Below are 26,480 nucleotides of genomic sequence, written 5' to 3'. Positions count from 1 at the left end.
CTTGTCCGTGGCCAATGTAAGATTCCTGCCAAGCAGCCCATTTCCTTGTCCTGGCCCATGTCAGATTCTTATCAAGCAGCCCCAAAAGCTCTCCACTTCTCCCCCTTTTTTATTTCATAAACAAGACTGAGCCTGTCTTAGGTCATTCTGACAAGAATGCCTTCCTTACCCATCGTGGAATATGTATTATCAAAAGCAATGCACTTATGTCTTAGGTAAGGCTCTATGCAAAATCTTACCCATCCTTGGCTTGCCAGCCTGTTAAATAAACAGGGGTCTATTTTTAGTTTCAAGCCATGACTTTGGCAGATGATATATTGATGTTGTTAAAGGCGAGCTTTAACATAATGGGCAGGAATAAAACTTTTCCCAGGACAAAAAGGGCTAGCATGATCAAGCTATATGTGCCATTCTTAAAGCTTGACCAAAATAGAAATACTGACCTCAGGCCATGGGTAATTTTATCAGCATTATCTGCCACATCAACACTCAACAGAGCAGCATTCTTGAAATTCACAAGCTCACTATGCCAAGTTAAAACATCCAAAGAGGTGTTAAAATTATGCTAAATACACTGCAATTGTCTTTAATTTTTTTCCCCTAATTATAATGACTATCACTGTAAATTTTAGAACTAACACAAATCCAATAGTATTTGGCATGACACTCCAGATGGCTCCTTACTCATAAACTCTGACCCTCCTTCCAATAATTTGAATAGGATAAAGAACATCAATCCATTGTTCCAAATGCCTATCTAAATCCTCGTTTATATTCAATACATTAGTAACATTTTTTTTTTTGCTAAATGATTAACAAAAGTAGCTGTCTTAACTTCTTGTGTCAAAGCAATTGCAGAAGCAGTGGTTCTAGAAATTAATGTAATTAAAGCTGTTATACCAGCAATGATCAAGCCCACTACCCTCTTGCTTCTACTTAAAACCTGACTCACTTCTTCCAGTACTTGCAAGCTTTTTTCAGAAGACCAAGGTTCTATGATACTCAGGGCAATAAAACAAAGGCTGGTTGATAGACCTCCATAACTGACATGCTTGATTTCAACACACTAACACAATTAGAAAGTGTACAATCAATGCAACTTACATTAAATAATGTAGAAGAAACAAAAGTGATTTTTAACTTGACAATTAAAAGAGCCTTAACACATGTACTATCACTTGTTTGAAATCCAGATACTGTCCCAACTCTATCTCTTGCTAACATAACATCATAGAGAACTGCAGCAAACTTGTCAATATATCTTTGAAAATGTCCAGAACCAGCCTTCCACATGAGGACTGTTATTTCCAATATTGGATTGATTTCTAGACCAGTACATGATTGAGTCCAAATAACTGGTCACATTTAAGAGTCATTATAACTTCTATTTTTGATTCTCTGTTCCATGAGGTCTAAAATCTTGAGGCAAGGCAGCTTGTCCCATTAGGGGTATATAGGTAAGCAAAAGTGGGTTGGGAACATATGTTCAATACAGCTTCACAGTCACCATTGTCAGGGCACTCATCAAGCTCACAGGTCAGCATAATTCTTTATCCTGGCATCTGCATGTCTCATCCCATCTCTGGCAGCCACCATGCTTCTTCAGCATCTGCAGGAAAAAAAAAAACACAAACATGCCCTCTTCCCTATATTAAATACCTGATTGAGATCATGCCATATACCAATAAGTGGATCCTTCCCTTTCACCTATGGATAAGTATGCCTAGTTGTAGAGTGTCATAGACACTCAGCAGAAAGTTCCTTGGCATCCAATTTTTTTAAAAAATAAAAAGAACATGATTTAAATAAATTTCTGGTGGATGGGGCTATACTGCTCCCTTTTTTTATTCAAGCTTTCCTAGGCTACAGAGTGAAATCTTGTCTCAAAACAATCCAAAGTAAAAGCCCAAAGGGGCATGGCAGTTCATTCAAAGGTGAAAAACCCCACATCTAATCATTGCAATTGGGAAAGGTTCCAATAGAATTAGTTTGAAAAATCTGTTTATAAGGTTTTTATAGCTGAGTCAATATGTTTAAAGCACATTATATCACATTTTAGTACATAAGAGAACTTACCATCAGTTTAAAAATCACTGACTTCATGTGATATATGTTTTCACAAGTGTACAGAATGTACAGTCACTAAAGAGTGAACAAAATATCTGAGGATAATAAATGATAGGGGGCTTGGCGAATAGAGGAGAGGGGAAAATCTACACAGGGAAAAAAATAGCCTGAAAAGAAGAACAATCAGAGGCCAAGCATAGTGGCCTTTAATCTCAGCAGTTGGGAGGTAGAGGCATGTGGATCTTTGAGTTTGAGACCAGCCTGGTCTACAAAGTGAGTTTCAGGACAGCCAGGGCTATATGGAGAGATTCTCAAACAAAACAAAACAAAACAGAACAGAACAGAACAGAACAGAACAGAACAGAACAGAACAGAACAGAACAGAACAGAACAGAACAAAACAAAACCAAAAACAACCATAAGAAAAAACAATAGTCCAGGAAGTCTATGTGCATATTTTGTGATATTTCCCATTTTGTTATTATAGGCAGCTCATTCTAAGGTAACTGGGATAAAGTGATCTAGGTGAACAGCAGGAGGATACAGAGGCAACCTGATGGCCTGCCACCTGAGAAGGCCACATTTTTAGTCTTTCTTTTTTCCTAAGTGAAAAGAGAAAGGTCCTTTTCCTTAAAAACAAACAAACAAATGTACACACATAAGAAATATGTGAAGTGTTTTACTCATGGGAATTTCTCTTTGATTTCAGCTCTATGATGGACCCCAGCGAATGGGACGATATTGTGGAAAAAATATCCCCCCACCAGGGGCGACAACAGGCTCCAAACTTCATGTATTGTTCCATACAGATGGGGTTGGTTATGGCGAGAAAGGATTTATGATGCAATGGTTCATCCATGGTAAGCCCCTCATTGATCTCGATTGTATTAATGATTGTTATTTGGCCAAGAATTATTTCTTTACCAATCCCACCATTAGAAACAGTGGCATCAGCAAATAATGAAAGCAAAGTAGTAACCTAGAGTTAGGCTTTAGAGAACATACCGAGACATCTGTGGAATTCCAGGAGATAAATTTTGCTGGAGTTCTGAGAAGAAATGAAGTTGAAGTACACAAGATTTGGGTAACTGCTTGAGCAGGTAGAGTGATAATCTACCTTAGAGCAGAAACATGACATGATGGTGAGATGTGAGTGTCCCAGGAATATGCCATAAAACAGAAAGAGACATAAGGCTCACCTTGACATTTGTCAGGGAAAGAATGATCAGGACAATATAAAGAACTAAAGAATGGGAGTCAGAAAGTTCAAAGAGAAAACAAAGGACTCAGATGAGAGAAATAGCGAGAACAGATCATTTCAACTGGATGCAAGAATCCAGAGTTGTGTCTTGTATCTACTAAACAGAGTTGGAACATACTGAAGACTATCTACAAACCAGTGGTTGAGGTATAGGTGGAAATAATTACTTCCTTAAAACTCATTATTAACGAGAGTCACAAGACTTCAAAATTCATCGGTTGTGGGTCAACTTACAGTTTGATCGTCCCAGAGGAATGGTTTTTAAATATGGCCTCCAGTAACAGCAGGAGCACAGGAACATTTTAGAAATGCGAATTCTTAGCCCCTACCCTACGTTTATAGTAGTTCTCAACCAGTCAGACATGGTGTTAAAACTCATGGTGAATGTCAGTAAATAGAGAGAGGTAGAGTTGCAATGGTATACCAGAAATCTCACAGATGCCTAAACTTCAATCCTCCTGTTAAAGTCAGTGGTAAAGGCTAGTGACATGTCTCAATAGGTAAAGTGCTTGCCTTACAACTATGGAAATCTTGTTAAATCACTGAGTCAAGCCACGCTCAACAGCATACTCCTATAAAGCCAGCATTGAAAAGATAGGAGGTGAGGACCAGCAGAACCTTGGTGCTCACTGACCAGCTAGGCTATCCTATTTGGCAGAGTTCTAGATCAATGAGAGACTTTGAGTTAAACAAAAGGTGGGAAATCCTTAAGGACCAATACTCACCATTGTTCTCAGAACTCTACCTACAGTAGATATATATGCACAGTACATATATGTCCCTGGCATGAGCATGCACACAAAAACAAATAGACACAGAGAACGTGGCAGCACAAGGGGTGTGGGTGTGTGGGTGTGAGAAAGAGAGAGAGAGAGAGAGAGAGAAAGAAAGCATGAATCAGAGGTACTTAAGTAAGCACATGAGCATTTGAAACTTGAGATTTATTGGTATTACAGTCCTTCCATGTAAATCTCAGAGAATTCCCAATTGTCAATCCCTTATTTATCTGGATTAAAGCCTCTCCATTTATGACGGAGTTACATACCAATGAACCCACTATAAAGTGAAAATAATCATGTGTCTAACTTAACAAATATCATTATTAGCCTAACCTACTTTAAACATGCTCAAAATACTTGTAACAAACAGTTGTCAAACTTATTGAACATAAAGCCTATTTTATGAAGTAGAAAAAATTATTCCATATGAAATTAAAATTTCAGAATATGTTTTCTCTTGATTGGTTATCACTTCCAATTATCTGAAGGTAGGAATTGTCTCTATCCATAAGAACATTAGATGCTCTTCTGATATTGTGACTGTGGACATAACATTTTTATGTTAAAATCTGAATGTAGACTTTTCCATAATTAAGTATTCAGTGGCAATCCACAGGGCTACTGGTACCTTGAAATACAGATTATGATTCTCAAAAGTAAATGAGATATAGTGGTCAATCTTGTAAAATTTTTGGATGTTCCTCTTTATCCAGTGAGTTTTAAACTTACAGTAGACACTTTATTAATTGACTTAATAAAAGGATTTGGTTGGTTTCTCTCCCCAGTATATTGTGTTTCCAGTGTTCTGCTGTTCAGCAATATTATGATTCTAAGTAATCTAAAGATGATCTGAAAAAACTGAGCAAACAGGAAAATTTTGAAAAAATGGCCCAGAATATTGGTGCCTGGGAATACTCTTGAGAACAGTGTTTGTCAGTTGTTTATATCCACAGAACAAGTAAGGTTCTCCTTATCTTGTATTTAGTTTTGCAATACCTAGGACTCAAAGTCAGGACCTCACACATGCTAGGCAAGTACTCTAATGATGAGCTATATCCTTAGCCCTCATTGGCAAATCTTGCAAATATTGAGTAGTGAGGCACACCGACTAGAATTTCTAAGACTCTCTCTATGGAGGATAAGGTTGCTATTACATGTAACTCAGTTTTGGGAGCAAGGCAAGATGGCATTTTACTTGGTGGAATAAAACTGTAGGAAAACAGAAGTTCCAGAGCCCAGAAAATTCAGCTAGGGACTTCAAATTACATACTGCCATAAGTAAGTTTATATGGCACCTGGATGGCAGCAAGGGTCCCTGAAGGAGACAGCTTTCTGCTTCAAAGATCTAAAGGGCACAGGAAGTGTCTTGGGCCAAAGGCCTCAGAATGTGGTCTTCAGTCCTAGGGATACATAGAAATTGTCTAGGAGTTTAAACACAAGAGAAGCTGAGAGATAGAATTCTATTGGTCACGTTTGACCATTGCCACTTTCAATCCTGTCCTAAACGATGCAAGCCTGCAGTCAGATTGGAAGAATGAAGAGATGCTGGCAGTACTTTTGCTAGCTGATCTCTTTATTTAAGAGGCTACTCACCCTCCCCTCCAGGCTGTTCTAGCCATTCTGGCTAGAGGTCATGCTAAAGAGCTTGCTTGATGGGATGGTCATTACCGGCTACACTCAACTTACTGTATCACTGGGTTCTTCTAGCCAATATGCCAAGCCCTCTGTTAAAAGCCCTAAGGTTTTGTTGAGCCAAGATTTTGCTTTTACTTCTTTTTGGAATATGTCTTCTTTCAAGAGAGTCAAAAGAGAACAGACACCCTCTGTCTGTTCTCTTTTCCTGTTTACTATTGCAAAATTTCCCCCCATTTGCTGAAAATTTGCTAAGTTCAAAGCCAGAGTTATGCAACAATTTTTTACTAATTAGGACAAAACTTTAAAAAAAAAATTAACTCTGTGCCCACCACTGTATGCAAATGGTAGTTGACAATAATCTTCTGGAAGGAGATCATGAGCAGTGTAAATCAATACCAAATGAATTGCTATGGCTTGTTATCACCATGCTGTTAGTACATTTTATGTTCTGTATCTGACCTATGTAAATTGAGATGGCTTGAGAGGAGGAGGAGTCAACAGAGTAAGCTTCTGGCAGAAGGTCTTCACTGGGAATGGTACCCTGATTAGTTACTAGGGGAAAATTCAAGACTAAGCTGTCATTCTTCTGTTTATTAAAGCTACAGGTTTAATGCTTCCATATCAGATAGCATGCTATGCCTAGGGACACAGACTCCTATGCTATGACTTAAAGCTACAGGTTTAATGCTTCTGTACCAGATAACATGCTAGCATGCTATGACTAGGGAAACAGAGAGAGTCCTATGCTATAACTAGGGACACAAAGAGAGTCCTATGCTATAACTAGGGACACAGAGAGAGTCCTATGGTATAACTAGGGACACGGAAATGGTTTAGTTCCCATCTCCACTGCAGCAAAGGGAAGACATTAAGCATGCAAATGAATATACAAAATCAAATCTTATTAGAGATGAGGGAACACACAGGAAGACATTGTATAGGATTGGGATGGTCGTGCAGGTGGACAGGCAGCGGGGGAAGTGTTCTATGAAATTGCAACCTCTGAACTAAAACCTGAAAAATAAGTCGGTGCTGTCTTGATAAGTAGGGGAAGGGGAAGGAAAGACCCCATTATACAAGGGGTCAGGGGGAGCAAGAGGATCAAGATCAAAAGTTAAAGCTGTAGAGGAGACTAGAAAGTCTAGCAGTAACTACCACAACTGGCCCCATAAGACACAAACTCAATTCACAGGAGCCACAGTGTCTTCCTCTGTGCAAGTCCTTTACACTTCATACAAACAGGTCTGGGGTAGGATCCCCAAGGGTGGAGAAGCACAATAAATTGTGGGTCTTAAAATACAGGGTGCAATACAAAAATATACACTAAACACAGTCATGCATCATTAAACAACAGGGTTGTGTTTCAAGCAATGCGTTGCTGGTAGCCCATTTCATCATTGTGAGAATAACAGAGAATTCTCACATGTACTAAGATTGCTACAAGGTCACCAGCTAATCTGTGGGGCTACCAAGGTTTGTGCTGCCTATCCATGACTGAATTTCATTCTACAGCATGTGACTCTCAGTCTTCACATGCAAAACTGATATTCTTACATGTGTTTGTGTGCACATGAATGCATACAGTGCATCAGCAGACAACATTTAAAAATGAGTCTCTGCATTGCCCCCTCTGGGTTTCTACTCAGAATCCAATCACAAGAAGCCCTCTCTCCTCTGACTCCTTTCCACACCATTCTATAAGTGCTCAGCAAACGCTTGCAGAGCCTTGAGCTGACAGTGATGTCATATCCTGAGCACTCTGTGGCTCAGGAGCCCCTACACACTTCATTCATTTTGCTCAGCGATAAATAAATCCGTTTACCCAGTGTGCCTTTTTGTCAACAGCACAAATCTTCTCTTTACTTCGAGAAACTGGATCTATAAGTGAGCTTTCTCTGTGGGTCCATTTTGAAAGTGGCTCTGTAGATGCAAAATAAAGCCCACACTGCAGTGCCTTTATGCAGATCTTCAAAGAGAATCCCACCATGGAAATAAAGAAATGGCCATAGTCGCCCTGCCTGGCTAATCGGTTCACAGGATTCAGCATTGACAGCATTGTTCAGAAGCTGAATTCTATCCTGGGAGCCTTGGTCTGGGCTGCTGAAGGGTATAGAGAACTTCCCATAAGTTGTGTGAATAGGAGCCTCCCAGCCAGCTGCACACACCCCTCCTCCCTTCCCCTGTGGCTCCTTCAGCCCTTCTCTCACTTGGCAGTGGAATATAGCATGCAAACAAGGTCAAAGAGCTTTGTGAGCAGAGAGTGACATTTGCAAAGGCAGTGGGCACTTCAGCTAGGGACCCAGCAGGGGAAGAGCTAAGTGGCATGTGATCAGGAGGTGATGTCACCGTGGACTTCCACAAAGAAAAGTGTGGCCTTTTCTTTGGGGAGATAGATGACATCATCCTCCCAGATGGGGCCACACCATTCTCTTTTCTTTTTAGTTGTTAATGAGATTTCTGTGACTCTAGAGTTTTTAGAAGTTAGTTTGCAAGAACATTTTAAAACATTTTTCAAGACCTTCTGGAGTGACTGGGTTCAAAAGATAATGCCTCCCTGGCTAACTGGACATTCAATCCTATACCAAGGGCTTCTCTTTGGAATGCTTGCCAGAAGCCTCTACAGTGTCAGCCATGTTTCCTTTCAACCCTCATTCCAGCTCTTTGGGACAGTCAATAGTGTGTGGCTACTTTTGAATTTCTTCTAATTCGACACTTTTATTTGTTTTTGTGACTTAGAAGCGGTAAGCTTGGGTTTCTGCGAGCACTCAAGTTTTCAATACTTTCAATCTGTTTCTTAGAGAATCGGCTGGGTAGATGCAGAGGAATGGCTCACAGCAGCTATGATCCCTGTCTTAAAATTTTTTTTCTTATGTAAAATATGTAGATAACAAGCACCGTGGCATAGCACAGGCACATGCAGTGCACAGAAAATATATCTCAGTATCAAATGCTATGAATAAAAAAATTAGAAGATATCTTGAAAGGCTCTGTAGGGGGCTGGCTGATAGTGAGCAAAAGGTTGAAAAACACTAAGCAAAGCACGTGATAGAAATTAAGGTAGGGCTGGCTGTCCAACTGATAAGAGACAAGTGCAAACAGCTAAAAATTTTTCCTGCCACCAGGGAAAGACCATAGATAGATTTTTCTCTCTGTTGCTAGGGATGGATCTCAGGCTTTGGGTATGCTGAACAAGCAGTCCATAATTCTGCTATAGTACATCCTGGATCCCCAGAGATGGATTTTTATTTTGAGCTCTAAGACGTATAAGGCGTATAAGGAAATGTAGTGGCTTGCACAGATGGGTATTTCGTAATAGTGGCATAGGTACTGGGGATGTCTTTCACAGGCACACAGAAACAATGATACGAAGCAACCTGTAACTACAGCTCCAGTCGATCCAGTGCTCTCTGGCCTCTGTAGGTATCAGGCCTACACATGGTACACAGACATTCCTGCAGGCAAAACATCCATACACACAAATTAAAAAATAAAACTATACACACATATACATTCATATGCACACATACATAGATAAGAATATACAGAAATATACAGAAACCACACAGAGACAGAGACAGAGCTAGCACTCTAGCTTGTTGGTGATACAGACAGCACTGTGACAAAGTCTAACACATAAGTGCCACATCTTCTTTCCCTGATACTTTCTTCAAAGTTACAGAGTGGAAATCATATCATTTAGGTTTTCATGTTCGAACATTATTTTGAGACCTTTATAACTATTTCATGATCACCCTTTTGTGTCTGTCTTGAGCCATGTTTCCTTATGGTGTTTGCAATGAAAGTGGTTTCATGAATTGCGGTCAGCGAAGATCCAATCAATAAAACCGGCCTGTGTGTCACCCGCTCTGGGAGAGCCCTTCTTCTCAGCTGGTGATGGAATTACTTTCAGGGTGGCACTTCCTGCTAAGCTGTGACAAGTATAATACCACAGAGACGAGAGAGTAGACATGAGCTCCTCTGCCTCTAAAGGGCCCTCGGTTATGATGAAGGTACACCTCACATGTGCACCAAACCTTTAAGAAAGTGATTGGAAGAGATGAGAGAAGAGAAGTCCTGCCACTGTTTTGTTGTTACAGTGTGACATAAATTCTGTTTGGTTTGAACAGAGATTTAAGGAGATGCAAAGGAAAAGCTGCTAGCTGGGTTCAGGCACAAAGGTAACTGTTTAATGGCTCACAAAATCTCCCCTCAGATTTTTGCATGCTGTACACATAAATGTGTGTTTCTAGTTTGTCCTCTTTGATATTTTAGACTTCTGTCTTTGTGCTACTTGAAAACATTTTTAGGGGTGAAGCTTAGAAATGAACACCGCCTTAGTATAGAGACAAGTTCAGAGTTTTGAATATGATCCTGTCGCTGACTTTTGATTTTTGGCAAATTCTCAGTTGTAGTTTCGTTCAAAACAAGTTCTGAATGAATGACGCTAATTTTAAAAAACTCTGTTTACCCAGGCAGACAGCAGCGCCTGCCTGCATTTCCAGATGTTTAGGGGGCTGAGCAGACTAACTTCAGCTCATGGGTTTAAGATTAGCCTGGGCAACATAGAGTGATCTTGCCTGAAAAACAAACAAAGAAATCTGTTTGCCCACAATCCTGCTGGTGGAACAATTTTCTCAAAAACAGTTTTGCTGCTCATTTTGCCTCAGGCTCTGAAGTTTTCATGGCAAGTTCTGTGAGCAAATGCAATGGTGACCATGTACAGATCTTTCACAAGGCGTGGAAAAAGTGAGATTTTTTTATTTATATTTGTGTTTTTGCCTCCTTGACAACGACAAGTATATAACAACAAATATGCTCATAAAGTTGACCTTCATTTAGTGTTGGCTCTGAGTCTGTGGCCAAAGCCTTTAGGACCTTATATCCCAATTCCCACATTGCCACTGTTTGAAACTGTCTGAGGCTATTTTCACTGCTGCTCTTTCAAACTGCTATAAAATGGAGAAAAAAAATAATATTCAAACAATCATGACCCTCCAAAATTATATATTGCACAATTTAAAATAGTCCTTGATTTGGGGCCAAAGGGAGAGTTTTCTTAGCTCTTCTGTTTGTGTTCTGGTTTCCTACCAACCACTTCCCTGATAGCAATTGCACATTCTTTCAGGGAGGTCACTCACTTTTTCCATACAATGTGAAAACGAAGGTGATTGGCTGTTTCTTTTCAACTTCAGAATTGTAACAAACACAAATGACCAAACTCACACAGGACAGCCATTATGTTCAGTATGGAACATTCATTTTTTTTTTCTATATCTCTTAACCATTGCATTATCTCCGGATTAGTTTTATTTTATTGCTGCTGTGAGCTCAGCAAACACATCATCTTCCTCTCACCAAATAGAGTCCCTGGTGTGTGGCAGAACGATACTATTGAAGTTAGTAGAATTATAATCTGCATATATGTAATGAGTGATACAAAATAATTTTATGTTTTTTTCTTTTCACTATATAGACTAAAGAATATAAGTTTAAACACCTAAGAATAATTTTAACTGTCTTTAGGAATTTTAACGCATTTTATTTATTTATAGTACCCATTTATTTATGTGTATAGTGTGTAGGTGTGCATATCATGTGAACATGTGGAGGTCAGAGGTCAACTTACAGCAGTCATCTCTCTGCTTCCATCATGTTAGCTGTCAGCAAACCTTTAGCTGTTGAGTCACCTCTCTGTCAGTATCTGTCTCAGGTTATTAATTTCATCAAAGAAAATTACATTGGCCTATGAAAATTGAATTAAAATATGATTAATATTTAGTGCACTGACCTTACTGGCATGTTGCTTATTATTACCCTTGGTGTTGTTATTTAAAAAAAATAATAATTTCAGTGTACTGAGTACTTTAAAATATTATCTCCTATCTCATCCTAATACTTCTGTGAAAGAAGCAACATTGTCTCATATTGTAGATAAAAATGGCAGAGAAAGGTACCTTCATAACATTAAGTGACTAACTCAGACTCAGAAGTCCAGAGACAGCAGAATCAGCACACAGAAACCTTTGGTGTCAGACACCAAAGTGTGTCCTTTAAGTAGTGGCCTGCTGTCTGGCATCAGCAATCTTTCCCTCAAGTTTCCTTGGGAAAAGTTGGCATCACACTGTGGTCTGAAGAAATCCAAATCTTGCAGTAGCTAATTTTATAATGAACTCTTGTACAAACATTTAAAAGAAATCTAGAGAATCTTTCCCATGTAAGTTATGTTCTCGTTTCGAGAACTCCTCACAAATTTACACCATTCATTCATTCATTCATTCATTCCTTTTCCAGTTCAAGTAGCAATAAACTGTGGAGTCCTGAGGTGAGGTCTGAGCACATTGTCAAAGGGCTAGCTCAGAATAGCCCAGGTTTACCTGCCTTTCCGCCTTTCTTTCCGTGCGTTGAGCACACTCATGCTTGCTAAGTATGCTCCCTACCACTGAGCTATGCTAAAGCACTGATTCATTTACGTAAAGTTCTTTTGGGGTCACCACACATGATTGATGGAATTAATTCATCTGGGAGAAAACGGGGTTAGCTACTCTGTTACCCAGGGTCAGTTCCAGAAAGTAGCTTACAAGGAAAAGTTAGGTTACAAGGAGAGAGATAGGCTAGCTGTCTTCAGAAGAGATTGGCTGGCTCAGCACAGACCCTGAGGGTAGGCTGGAGTGTGTGACAATTTGGCTGATATAGTTGTTCTGCTTCAATTTAGAGAGAGAGACCCAGGCTGGCTGGCTCACTGACCACAGGCCTGGATATAATACTAAGAAAACGGTCTTGGAATCATCTGTCCCTGTAAATACAATCTCTGCCACCATCTTTACATGGCCTTCTCACTTCTGTGTGTCTGTCTCCCAATGTTCCCTCTTAGAGGACAGTCTTGAACTTCATTCCAACTGTAAGGCAGCGGCCCCTCCTTGACCCTCCTTGACTTGATTACATCTGTGGTTATGTCAACACCATCAGCACTGAGCTGCTCCTTTTTGTGCATTTTTGGCTGTGGAGCAACCTCCCTGTGGAGAACAGCTTGGGAATTGAGGGCAAAGTGCATGGCAGAGTTAGAGAGAACAGGGTGAGGCAAGGCCTTGGAGCTCCCTGCGTGAGCTTCTCGTTGGAAAAGGTTAACTAAAATAATGACATTGAAGAATTGCAGGGTTGAAAACTTTCAAATAGAAATGTGAATGCTGGGCTGGCAAATGCCTGAGGGCATGGTCCATTATCTTTGCCTGCTCCTAGGATTTTTTGAAGTGTAGTCTTAGGTACAATTTCTTATTTTGAAAGATATTTGTCCCATTTCCTTAATTTCATTTCCTTTGATGATGTTTTATACTACACTTTGTTTTGAAATCTTAAATAATTTCAAAACTCTCTGAGAGACAGAGAGAGGACAGATGATAGATAGATAGATAGATAGATAGATAGATAGATAGATAGATAGATAGAATGGCTATAATTAGTGGATTGATTTATCCTAGAGAACTGGAAGCAAAGAATTTCTACTGGGAAAACATTCTGAATCTGACTAGAAATTCAAAATACAAAAAAAAAAAATAGATTAGAAGGATCTTGGTACAATTTGTCTCAATAAAAAAGTGATAAGGCTGGACATACTTCTCTGAGTTAAAATGAAAGATGTCTATCCTTTCTGTATAGGAAATTAAATTTTATATAAAAATATGGCCATTCTGATGTATCTCTTATAGTGGTATGCTCAGGTGAAGAACTTCAATATTCAGATCCAGGTCACCTCAGATAGTTCTCTAGCTATGGCTGCCTTAATCTTACATACCCATATGATAGCATGCATAGTCATCATTTTATAGCTATAGGTACCATTGATTTTACACTTTTGATATTTGTTTTTTTCAAGTCACATACTTAATGATGAGGGTTTGTTTGTTTTTGCATTTGGGCCTATACAATTAAAAACAGGTAACTTCAGTCCATTTGGCTACATAGAAATCAATTAACATTTACTATCACAAAGTGCAGAGTAGAGGTGAAGTCCCCACGGAAGAAGAAACTGTCTAACCATTCATGACTTCTTAAATCTGAAAAAAAAAAAAAAAAAAAAGCTACTTTTTTTAACTCCTTGTTTTTCTGTAATGTGGTACCAGACCCAGTGTCTGTTGCTGGTTTTCTCGATGGTATATCTTTTTTATTTCTAACCTTTCTTCTCTAACCATCATCTAATGTTCAAGACGATAAATAAGAAGTGGTTAGTACAAGATACAATAAAAATGTACACATCCTTCTTTTTCTGTGTAATACCAGAGCTGCTGCCACCTCATGTCTGCCTGGGAGTTTGGCTGCCTCAGTTATAAGCAAAAGAATGAGCTGTATTAGTGCCATAAGGCCATTGTAATAATGTACCCCCAAGCAGGTGGCTTAAGACAACAGGAATGTATTACTTTATTCTAGAAGGCACAGATCTAAAGTCAAGACCATCCCATCAAACAGTGCTCTGGGGAAGAATCTTCCTGCCTCTCCCAACTTCTGTTGCGTACTGGAAACTGCTGGGGTTTATGGCTTATAGCAACTACAGCCTCAACTTCTGCCTCTAACTTTACCCAGGTGCCTTCCCTCGATGTCCAGTTTCACTCTCTCTTCTCATGAGAGATGTCAGTCCCACCCTAACCCAGTAACTAACCAATCCCTGACTTGATAATTTTTCAGGTTCCTGGTAGACATGAAATTGAGGAATGACTCCACTTATTCCAGAATGTTTTGTTCTGTGACTTTGAGCAACTCTCCTTCACTCTGGCTTTGTCCGATTTTCTTATTCCTGTCTTCTTGTTTCCTCCTTTTTCCTTAGGAGAATGTCACATTTCTTGTCGTTGAAGACAAGGCAAAGGCTCCCAAATTTGTCAGAACTGACCTGAACTTCAGAATTTGCAGATTGATTTTGTAGGGAGTATTTGTGGGCTAGCATTTTTTCTGTGAGAACAAGGACATGAGCTACAATAGTTATGGAATGAAGTAAAACAAGAGAACCAGGGAATAGTTTAGCTTGCCATTGTTTGGAGCTTCCCTCAATTCCCAGCTTTTCAGTCCTCATTCCTATCAAACCTACCCTGCCAAGAGCGGAACTCCACTTCCAGTTCTTCCCCAGCCCTCTCCAGCTCTTCCTTCCTTTTCTATCTGACTGTTGCTAAACTTGCTTACTTTGAAGGATAACTTAAAGTTCTGCTCATAAAAGGGCTCTCCTAATATTGTTTCTGTTTTATCTGACACAAGCCATGAATTTTAAAATTCCTATAGAAAATAAAATAAGGCTCTTCTGTGTAACCTCTGCCTCCGGGCTTTTGTGCTTGTATGTTTTAAATAAAAACAAATTTATACAAAACAAACCAGAGATGAAATAGCCAACTATAGGCAGAGGCACTAAGAAGCCTTTCTATGTGATAGAAGAAAATTGGCCTGACCAATGAGCTCATTTCAAGATATTACAGAACAAAGGGTTTGCATTGTTTTAGGTCATAGAAAGACTATTATAATATAAATCAATATTCAGTTGAGTATGTGAGCCTTTTTGTTTTGTTGTATTTAACATGTGTTTTTATTGTAGTTGCTGGCTTTACTATATATTGGCTCTTGGGCTTTGAACAATGAACTGCTGATCTCTCAGGCATGAGCCCCGGAAGCAGAGAACAGGATGTGAGGGTTCCCTGGAAGCTGGCTTTCCTCCTGCATTAGTGGGCTTCAGCCTTACTAATTTCATATAGGCACCTGTCCTGACAAATTGGCTTTCAGACTATAGTGTTAGGAAAACAGAAAAAAAAAAAATGAAGAGGTCACTTTGAGTGACCCTGGGGCACAGGAAGATGAACTGAAATGTCTTGTTCCTGATCATAATTGTCTTAAAGACAGAACACACAGGAGACCCATACTGTATTTTTGTGCTGCGATTTAAAAAGTCATGGCTTGTTTAGACATATCAAAAACAGTATTAGGAGAGTTCTTTCATAAACAAAATTTTAAATTATCTGTCAAAATAAACAGAATAAGCAATGCTTTCAACTCTTTCTTGTTCAGAGTGCTGTAGAGCAGCGTGCTTCCTGCTGATAAGGTAAACACTTCCTTTCAGCTGATGACTAGGATTCGGAGGGAAATCAAATCAAATAGATTATCAGTCACTGGGAAAAGTTTTATAAAGATCAACTGTTTAAACCTGGGAAAACATGTGAGTCACTTCAAAGCACTATTGTAGTCCAGCTCGGCTGCGTACGAGACACTAACATACTAGACAGTGTCACATTTGCCTCAGAGTTCATGAAAAGATTTTGCTCTGCTTTCTTTATCTAGGTTGCTGTGGTGATTCTTTGTTTAGTCAGTGAACAGGGTAGCCATGAGGGTAGGGTACAATGCTGTCATTACAGCACCACAGTACTGTCAGGCAGGCTCAGCCAACGGGCTTAGTGGAGAGGGAACAGAGCTAGAAATGAAGAGGGCCTGGGAGGTGTCTGAATAACAGGAGTTTCTCTAGAGGAATTCTCTAGAGACTTGGACTCACAGATCATTTCTAAAGTGAGTCCCATACCATTTGTGCCTAATTCATATTGTTAGGAATCTCAAACAAGATACTGTGCTTATTAAAATTATTTTGAAATCTAAACTGCCATATACATATAACTGTTTTTTAAAAAACTTATGACTTAATGAATAACCAATTTTGTATCTTTGTTCTATTGCTAGCTGATTTTTAAGCCAATAACTCTACTCCTTGCTCCAATGTTTATTTTTATATAGTATATTCTCATATCTAAGTAAACTCATGCTATGAGAAATACATAGTGTAAGCAGAATGTTTATTCCCATTCAAGACACTTTCCCCAAAATCTTATTTTGACTCTATTATCAACCTATATAACAACTCTAAGTTGGGTACTAGTAACCAAGCAGCTGATCTGAAGATTACAGATAGACGATCACGTACCTGCTAAAGTACCTTAGTCAGTATTGGAGCCCATTTTTGTCTTATGTCATAACCCACATTTAGCCCATATTCTAGGATGCGTCTGCAAGTGTTTGATCTACCATGCTAAATAAACAGTTCTAAATCTTGTTCTTTCCATGAAAGCCTTTGACAAACTGGGTGTAATGAGCCACATCACTGTTTAAACTCATTCATCATACCCCTCACCTCTCATTAGTTGACATTTAAATCATTTTTATGAGATTCTCCATGGAGAGCCCTGGAGTGCCTTTCTTAAGTCAACTTTCATCTATTTTAATTACATGTACCTTGCTATCAAAAACCTCCCTATTTCTTCTATATTTTGTGATTTACTCAACCACAAATGCAATGTGATTGCACACAGGGTGTTGGTAGTGTAATCCTTTTTTATGCTATGCCATATGTTGGTTTATATTGGTTGCCATAGCATCCTTCATCATCAGCTTTCCCTTTCTGTCCCCTTCCTGTGACTTTTCATCTCATATTCCGAGTCACCAAACTAACAGACTGTGACATGATTATTCATTCATTCTTGTTGATGTTAAGACCATGGAAAGACCTAGTGTAGTTTAATCTTCAATCCCAGCACTCAGAGAGGCCTTTATGAGGCCTGCCTTGCCTACATAGTGAATTCCAGACTAGCCAAGGCTACATAACAAGGCTCTGTCTTAAAATAAGAAGAAACAAAAACCAAAACAAACCAAAACAAAAATAAGTATAAAAACTCTAGGGGGGCATCATGCAGAATCTACTTACTTACTCTAGAAACTGGTACTTCCTGAGCTTGGACAGCACAGGGGCCTGCATTATGTTCAAACATGGAGCTTTCCCTACATTGCAAATAAGTGAAGCCATCGTGTTTACATGCTAAGTGTGAGATAAACCAATGAGAAAGCCCTTTGATAGGAGGAGAGAAAGAGCTTGCACATCTCTGCGTCTTTATTTAGGTATCAGCCAATTGAATCCATTATTCAGAATCACAGTTGACTCATCTAAGGCTCTGCATCACTTTTCCCCACTGTGTTTCCCAATGGTTTTAGGTTTCTTTGTAAATTCCTTTGTACATGGCGCTAACACCCAACCCATCACTGCACACTGAGATGATAATATCAGATTTCAGGCTCCAGTGCTGCTTTCAAAAGTTAACCAATAAAGTGTAAAAAGCAACCCAGTTTTTAAATTAAAACTTATTGAAAATAATCTTTACAAATGAAAGAAAAGTGCAATCATAATTTAATGATGTGTAATCCTAAAACTTTGTACTCATAAATTTGGTTTTATTTAAGATACATTAAATGTGCCTGGTTTCTGCAGCAGTGGTTATCCTAAGGAATATACTTAGTAATAACTTATGTAATAAGTGGATGAATGAAGGAAGGAAACTGGAAAATCATTTTACTTTTTTGAAATCAAGAATGACAAAGATGTAGTTATAGTAGTTATACCTTTATCATAATCATTATCAGAATTGACTTTATTTTTCTACACATTTATGGCTTCAACTATAAAAACTATTAAAATGGATATTTTAATTTGTATTTAATATGAACTTTGAAGTCAAATCTAATGGTTTCTAATATGGTAAACTACAGAAGTGGTGAGAACATGAAGAATTTGACTGAGTTTTCAAGCTTCAGCAGTCTCCTTTTGTTTCCATAACCATGTATTTTCCCAACAGAGTAACGTTGCTAATAACATTAGAATTTCTCTTCAAACACACACACACACACACACACGCACACGCACGCACGAACGCACGCGCGCGCACACGCACACACGCACGAGCACGCATATATTCTTAAACCTTGTTTATGATTGATCTTGAGCTGTAGGAGAGGGTACAACAGATCTGTAGGGCTGTGGCTGCAGCTTTTGAAAACAGCACTCGGGCCTATGTCTTATACTGTTTCTCCTTTTATTTCAGGGAGGGTGTGTGTGTGTGTGTGTGTGTCTCATTTTGAAAATCGCTATTTAAAAGTAAACATATTGATATTATTTATAGACTGTGGAGAACGGTATAAACAATAAGTGCCATCGAAGATTGGGAAATATTTTTCCAACCGTAAAACCACACTGAAAATATTCCTGAAGCCAAAACCTGTACAATTCTTCAGTACCTCCGCTAAGCTCTAGGGGGCACCACGCACAGTCTACTTACTTTAGAAACTGGTACTTCATGAGCTTGAACAGCACAGGGGCCTGTGCTATGTTTGTTTAAACATGGAGCTTTCTCTAAATTACAATTAAGTGAAGTCATCCTGTTTACATGCTAAGTGTGTGATAACCCAATGAGAAAGCCTTTGAGAGGAGGAGAGAAGGAGCTTGCACATTTCTGCTTCTTTATTTAGGTTCAGACTAGTATATCAGCCAATTGAACCCTTGAGCTACAGATTTAAAGACTGGAAACAAAGTTTCAGGACAAAGTAGGAGAAAAGCATGTGAAGAAGCTGAGAAGGTGGTAGCCTCAGAACTTTGAGGCAGAATCAAGGGCTTGAGCCCTCTCCCTCCCTTCCCCGTCTCCCTCCCCATTCCCCTCCCCCTCCACTACATTCCTCCCCTCCTCTTCCCTTCCAAGGCAATTTCAGGTATTACATGCAGGCTGGACTCAACCTTGCTGTGTAACCAAGGATGACCTTGTCCTAATTACTCATCCTGTCTCCATTCTTCTGCTGAGATTGCATGCCTGACTCAAATCGGGTTCTTTATAGATTGGAAATTCTCCTAATGGCTTCTATTAGGACTCCCACTTCCAGAATCCACTGTGTTTCTCTTAGGTCTAGATGTGGTAGGAATAAGAACTCAGCATTACTATAGAAATAATGTAATAAACGTTTATCTAAAATGAATACATTTAATAATGATTTCCCTCTGCTGGGGATTAAAGCCCAGGTCTTATACATTGTAAGCATGTGTTCTATCACTTACTTTACCCCATGCCCTTCTTGCTACTTTATGATGGCAACATTAAACTTTTGTGTAACTTCTCTCCTATAGGACCCATGGCTTGTTCTTCGCTGCCTTTGTGAGATGAAGGTTTGAAGGTGTTCTGGCCACTGTTGCCACTTTGTGCTAACAGATTTTTATTTTTGTTTTTGTTTTGTTTTGCTCCATAGGCTGTGGTGGAGAGATGTCTGGAACCATGGGCTCCTTCACCAGCCCTGGGTACCCTAACAGCTATCCTCACAACAGGGAATGTATCTGGAACATTCATGTGGCCCCAGGGAACAGCATTCAGCTCACCATCCATGATTTTGACGTGGAATATCATGCAAGCTGCAAATATGACTCCTTGGAGGTAGGAAGTCAGTTTGGTTTCTCTCCTAGTGGTGCCTGGGGACCTTGGCTAGACGAAGCTAGCCTTGGTAGGTAGGCTTGGTTTGGTCTCTCTTAGGGATGCATAGGAGGCTGATTCATCGGTCCCCTAGCTCTGGTCCCTGTTCATAAAAACTCTTCTTGGGCTCTTTAACAGCCCACACTTCTACTTCTGGCCTGAGGAATCTCCCTTAGAGAAAGGGTCCTGCATTTGGGAGTCAGTAGGAAGATGGGCTCCAGCACACTGACTGCAAGTGCCACGGACTCCCTTTACAGCAGCAGCTGCTGTCTGGGATGGGTCAGCATGTCACAGCTGCAGAGGGCTGGTTTTGTTGTTTTGTTATTTGCTGTTGTTGTTGTTGTTGTTACTCAGTGTGGCCTTTATCTACAAAAACTTTTCAATGCTGCTTCAAAAGTTTACCTCACAAAATTAAGACAACCTTTGTGAACACTGGGCCTTAAAGTTTATTATAATCAACTTGGACCTATCAGCAAAATTGGATGGTTTCTAAGCACACACAAATTCCCCATCGTGTCAGTACTGGGGACTTCTATTTCACACAATTCTACAGCTAATAGCATGTAGACTCCATGAGGCTGGGTATTTGGCTTGTTCTATTTTCCCGTGTTCATAGTGCCAATCATGTGACATAGAGTAAGCACCTGAGGCTCGTGAATGAGCGAAAGCATCCGAACCTCTGACTGACACATGGTAGTAAGGCGCGTACAGTTCGTGACGATTGTATACAACCACATTCTCACTTGGAAGGGAACAGTCCCACGAAGTAAGAGGAGGATGCTGTCCACTTATAATAATTTTCAATAGCAAGTCTCAGACTTTCTATGATCACTGGGATGGTGGCTGTTATAGGATTAGATGAAGCTGACTGAACTTTCCAGTTTCATGTGTCCCAGGGCAAAGAAGTGGACCATATAAGTAGACACAGAGAGAGTTATTGAGGAAGGGAAATAAGAGTGGGCGAGTGAGCTGAGGGAAAAGCAAACCCTTGAAAATGCTGGGTCCAGGTCTCATCACTTTCATAGGTCATGAACACTGCCCAAGCCTCTCTCACAGTTGGGTACCCTGGGCTTTACTTAGGCATGTTCTTTTCTATATAGCTAGGAGGGGGAGCATTTCAAGGCTTTCTCTGCCAGCTGACTTCTTCCATGTGCTAATCTCCACATAGTTTCCTCCAGCTAGTAAATGGAAGGCCTATGGAATGAACCTGGTCACCCCTTACTACTCTGCCTGGATCACATGAGATAGGCAGAGGATTGAAAAGAGTAGAGAGTACTTTACGGAAAACTTTAACCCTTAAAACTTATGTGGAAAGAAGAAATGGGGTTCTCAAGTTGTTCCCTAATCGTGGGTACAGTCACTAGGAATTGCATTCCAGCATCCCAGTTCCCTCTACAGAGAGACAGTGGTAAGAGGAAAAAGAGTCAGAGCTGAAGCTGGGGTGGAGGGGTGGGGGGGCTTGGGTCAAATCCACTGCCTTCTCAGGGACAGTCTTGCTACTATGTGATGCCTCCATCTTACAGGAGGAATGGTGTTTAGGAGAGAACAAGATACCTCCCAAAATGTATAGCTTGAAGAAAGACTACCAACACTAACCCATGAGATGCTGAAGCGGTTCCTCTACCAACAAGAATACTGCATGGTTGCATAAACCCCATAATACTTACAAAAGGCTGGCCACAGATTCTCTGTACAAACACTCTCTGTTCCAGGTTCCAAGCCCTTCATTTTCATATTCCAAGTACATGTGATTAGTGCCCACTTGGCAAAATGTAAATGGATTCATTGTGCTTTGGGCCTTGTCACACCCATTACGTGAGAAAGCAGAGACAGGGGGTGTTCTCTACAAGCAGCCTCTGGAGCAGAGGGCAACAGAGACTCCAGCAGCAAGTAGCACTGTTGGGGGGTAGGTGGTCCTATGCCAGCTCAGAGATGTCTGTGACAAGAGGCGGCAGCCTGCTTGAGTTTACATGTATTAGGACAAGCTGGCATTTCTGTGGGTTCCTGAATTCTGTTAAGAACATAGTTTGAAGGAATATGTCAAGATATTCCCAAAGACTTTAAAGAGTAACTCTTTTTCATATCTATGGCAGTACTCAGCTTAGATGGCAAGTTCTGTAGTCAGTGTTAAAATGGGCATGAGGAGGGTTTTTGTTGTTCTGTTTTGTTTTGGGTTGGGTTGGGTTGGGTTTTTTTCTCTTTGTTTGTTTTGCTTTCTTTTTCTTTCCTTAGTCACTGACAATATGTTGACAATGGGTTTCTAAATCTGTTACCCAGATGGGTGTGTGATCCAGAAACAAGGCTAACTTTCTCAACTTTCACATATATATGTATATGTATATGTATATGTATATGTATATGTATATGTATATGTATATGTATATGTATATGTGTATGTATGTATATATATATTAATCTTGCCAAGCATAGCCAAATAAAATGTACCATCACTAGACACTGGACTTTCTGGGGTCTACTAAGTTTTACCAGGAGCCCTTTCTTCCCCCTGAAGAATCACTGTCCAGAAATGGCCAGTTGCACAAAGCAACCACCATATAGCTACTCATAACCCCGGAATGCTGACTTGATCTTCAAAATAAATGGAGCTAACAGAGCAGAAAGCAATGTTCAGAACAGATTAATACTGCAGGCTTTGAAATACTCTCCACCCTGGGCATTTGCTAAAAACACACTTTAATCTCTGATCAGCACACCATTTCTTCTCCCCACAGGGTTTAGTCACCCGCTCAAGTGGAATGAATCACACCCTGAAATTCTTTCCATCCTTTCCCACTTCTGACCATATGCTAACTATCAGTTTTATTTATGGGCACCAAAAAATTGCCATTCTGTTGTTTTGGTTATGGAAATCCCAGGCTGATTTTGTTTTCAGTCTCCCAGAGAGCTCTGTGCAGAGCCTGGATCCACAGCCAGGAGAGGAAATCCCCTCCCTGGCACAATCAAACAAGACAATTGCTTGGTGTGGGCAGTTAGCACAGCCAGGGCCTCTCAGCAATGGTCATTTGTGAGTTCAGCCCAGCGCCAGGGGAAGCAAAGAATGTCAGAAGTGGCGTTGTTTATTCTTGTGGTGGTTCCTAGGCCTTGCCAACTCATAGCCATGATGTTTATGATCTCGAGGGGATAGATGAACAAGAAAAACAAAGTTTACTTTGCCGACTTGTAGGTTTCTTTGTCAGCACCATGTACTCTGGAAATATGTGCTGCTGGTTGCACTCCCTTGATTAGAAGCACAGGCTGCTGCTGGCTGCATGTGCTGGAGACTGTAGCCTGGGCCAGAAGGCAAGACTGACATGGGTAAGGGGCTCTTGACAAGATAAGCTTCCATTCACATGTGTGTATGTAGAAGGGGCCAAAGGAGGCTCTTCCTGAAGCCCTGCTTTTTTATGGCCCTTTTAGGGCCTCACAAACAGTAAACATCAACTCTTCCTAATGAAAGTAAGCCCAGAGCAGTTGCTGGCTTCATTCCTTTGCAATTACTGGCCTTTTGCTCAGCCCTCTGGGAAACAGCAGTTTCTTCTTACTTTAATTCCTACTTTGCTGGGGGGAAGGGAGGGTGGATTAATCAGACAAAGAAATCATTATAGATTCAAGTCGTGTACTCCTCCTCCAAAGTAGGTTTCTGTTCTCACTGTCTCCCCCAGGGAACTCTTCAGTGAATTCCCCATCAGTCAGCTGAGGGCTTGAGAGTGAGTAAGGAAGGGAGGGAATTCGGGAGGAGCAGGAGAGAGGCCCAGTGAGAGGTGAAGGGTTGCTGCCCAATTGAGACATTATCCAGAGCTGCCGTCCTGCCTGGCTTTGGCCCTGAGTGCTGTGTAGGGCTCAGAAAGGAACTAACATGAAAACTGTCACCCAAAGTGACCGCCTGTCTTCGACAAAGCAACTTTGATGTGACCTTGGAGATGGGAGTAGGGGTGTCAGTGTCTTCTCTTTAAGTCTTATTTTCCCATCACCCAAAGTTCCATGCACACTTAAGAGAAGTGTTCAGCATCTGAGTTCTGCTGGAATAGGGCTGAGGAAAGGAAACCCCGTTCTGTAGAATGCACCCCTGAGCTGAGGGATCCCAGTCAGTCATACAGCTGGGAAAACTTCGAGGTACCCATGAGGGTTGCAGCCATGTGGGACAGACTTGGACGGTTTCTATATGGGAGGTTGGCGATCCTGGCCATGCTTTTCAGTGCAGACATGGGAGAATGCATGTCACTCTTGTGGCGTCCAGAATACACTTTGGCAGGCTGTATTTTGACTTCTTCTGAAGAAACAAACCTGTCATGTTTCACTCCTAATCTTGTAAAATATCCAATTTTCAGGGTAGATGAGATTTCCTAAAAGTGTAACTAGAGAATCAACAGCCTTCAGTGAACTCAACACTCAAAAGCAACACGAGCTTCCACCTGAGATTTCCAAGATTTAGAAAAATCAATCTTTACACTGTATTATATACAATGTCTCTCCAGAGAAAGCAAGAATCTCCAGACCTATGAGAAAGAAAAAAGCAAGATAGGGAAGATTCCAGAGTAATCTGGGTGTTTTCCATCTGATGAAGCAAATAGGTATTTTGTAAGTGATTGAACGTATGTGTCCATAAGGCAGAGAGAGTGCCAATAAATACTCATTTCATATTTATAGTTCATCCCACCAAGGGAGACTGAGTACAATCACTAATCATAATAGATTCCAAGACTTGGTTGCAAAAAGAAGGAGCTCAAAACAGGGCTGATGATGTCTAGATGTATCTTTTAACTAAAGTCCTTTTTTTTTTTTCTTGCATCCTTCTTAGATCTACACAGGTCTTGATTTTCACTCTCCAAGAATAGCGCAATTGTGTTCCCGGTCACCATCAGCAAACCCTATGCAGGTCTCCAGCACTGACAATGAACTAGCAATCCGATTTAAGACGGACAGCTCTTTAAATGGAAGAGGTTTCAATGCCTCATGGCGAGCAGTCCCTGGAGGTAGGTGGTGAACATACAGAGGCAACCTGAAAGCCTTTGAGCTGAAGCCTAGTTGAATTTTACAAAATTATTAGAAGACATGAGAGTTATCCCCTGATGACTTTGGGACTTCTCAAGTAACCGGTATTGCTTTGAGATATGGTCTTCCTTAAATACTGTGATAGGGTTTAACTTTCTAAGGATATGAATGAGCCAGTGCATGTAAGAGCAGAATTGAGGTGGTTGGAGAGACTTGTTAGCTGAACACATGACTAGTTCCTAGTCTCCAGGTGACATCAGTAAGTTGTTGGAGATTGGTACGAATGCTTTGATTCAATCATGAATCCACCTGTCCAGACACTGAAGATCCTTGTCTCCAATTGTTTTCTGATCGATCAATAAAGATGCCAATGGCCAATGGGGCACGGGGAAGTCATTTATAGTTACATGGGTAGGATGCAGAGAAGAATGGGAGATTCCCCAGGAGTCCAGGAAGAAGGATGGGATACAGGAGCTACAGGAGATAAAGCCAACCAGCCATGTGAGATTTCAGGTAAATGACATAGCAGGGGAAGGTTCAGAAGTGTCCAGCCTTTGAGGTAGCCAAGGCATTTAAAACCAAGCTAATGTATGTGTCTTTCATTAGAGGAGCAAAAATAGCTCTGGGCAGGAACACATGTGCTATTTGCCAGGAGCCAAAGCAATGTAGCAAAACCTCCTTCAGTAGTAAGTGTCCAGTTACATCATACCATAGAACAGGGTTTGGATTCTTAGGAAATGTAAAAAGAAATAAGCATTAAATTTGTCAAATAGAAAATTAAGTGTTGCAATACTGATTTTCTGTATAAGATCTCAAGTTGTCAAAATAAGTTGCTTATTGCAGATTTTAAACGTTAAACATTATATCACAAAGTGTTTTAATAGACATTTAGGTCTGGTGAGGTAAGTGGTATTTATGGAACAACCGTATCCCTGGTACTTTTCTAATGAATAAGGATTGTTTCATTTAATATTTACAATTTACACTTTGAGAGAAATCTCTTGCATACCTTCATCTTACAAGCACAGAAAGGAAGCTTAGAGAACTCGTTGACTTGCCCAAGGTCCCATGGTGCTATGCTGCAGCAGAGATGTGACATGAGGCCACGTTAAGTCACTTCCTTAATGCCAAGAAGAGAGTAGGGAGTTATGTGGCATCTCTCTTAGAGTGAATTACATATGAATTTATATATATAGCATTCAGATTAGCCCCACTACCCAAAATCATTGCTGAAATTTTCTATTAGTTGTTTTGTATTATCATAAATCCAAGGAACAATGGTTTATACTGACAGATACTTGAGAACATTGTAAGAATTAAATACAACTTATGTAATGCAGTCTACCTAGAATATTAACAATTTCAGAGCCAGACATTAAGTAATTTATAACATCATAAGCTATTGGACTATGAAATATCTCAAAGGCAAGGATGATTCTTAGAGTATATGTTTGAGGG

The 26,480-nt window shown here is 40.2% G+C and overlaps 1 protein-coding gene across 1 annotated transcript in view; it reads left to right on the top strand.

The window, feature by feature from the left end:
• Cubn (cubilin) overlaps window positions 1–26,480 on the top strand; it is a 206,479-nt gene that overhangs the window by 76,026 nt on the left and 103,973 nt on the right. The window contains exons 28-30 of the mRNA XM_034510433.2: window positions 2,777–2,927; window positions 19,813–19,994; window positions 24,829–25,003. Coding sequence (XP_034366324.1) covers window positions 2,777–2,927; window positions 19,813–19,994; window positions 24,829–25,003 — 508 coding nt within the window. The remainder of the gene's footprint in view (window positions 1–2,776; window positions 2,928–19,812; window positions 19,995–24,828; window positions 25,004–26,480) is intronic.

The sequence above is a fragment of the Arvicanthis niloticus genome, chromosome 8 (assembly GCF_011762505.2).
Source record: "Arvicanthis niloticus isolate mArvNil1 chromosome 8, mArvNil1.pat.X, whole genome shotgun sequence".
NCBI lineage: Eukaryota > Metazoa > Chordata > Mammalia > Rodentia > Muridae > Arvicanthis > Arvicanthis niloticus.
The sequence above is the reverse complement of the archived record's forward strand: the minus strand, read 5'-3'. Positions and strand labels throughout refer to the sequence as shown.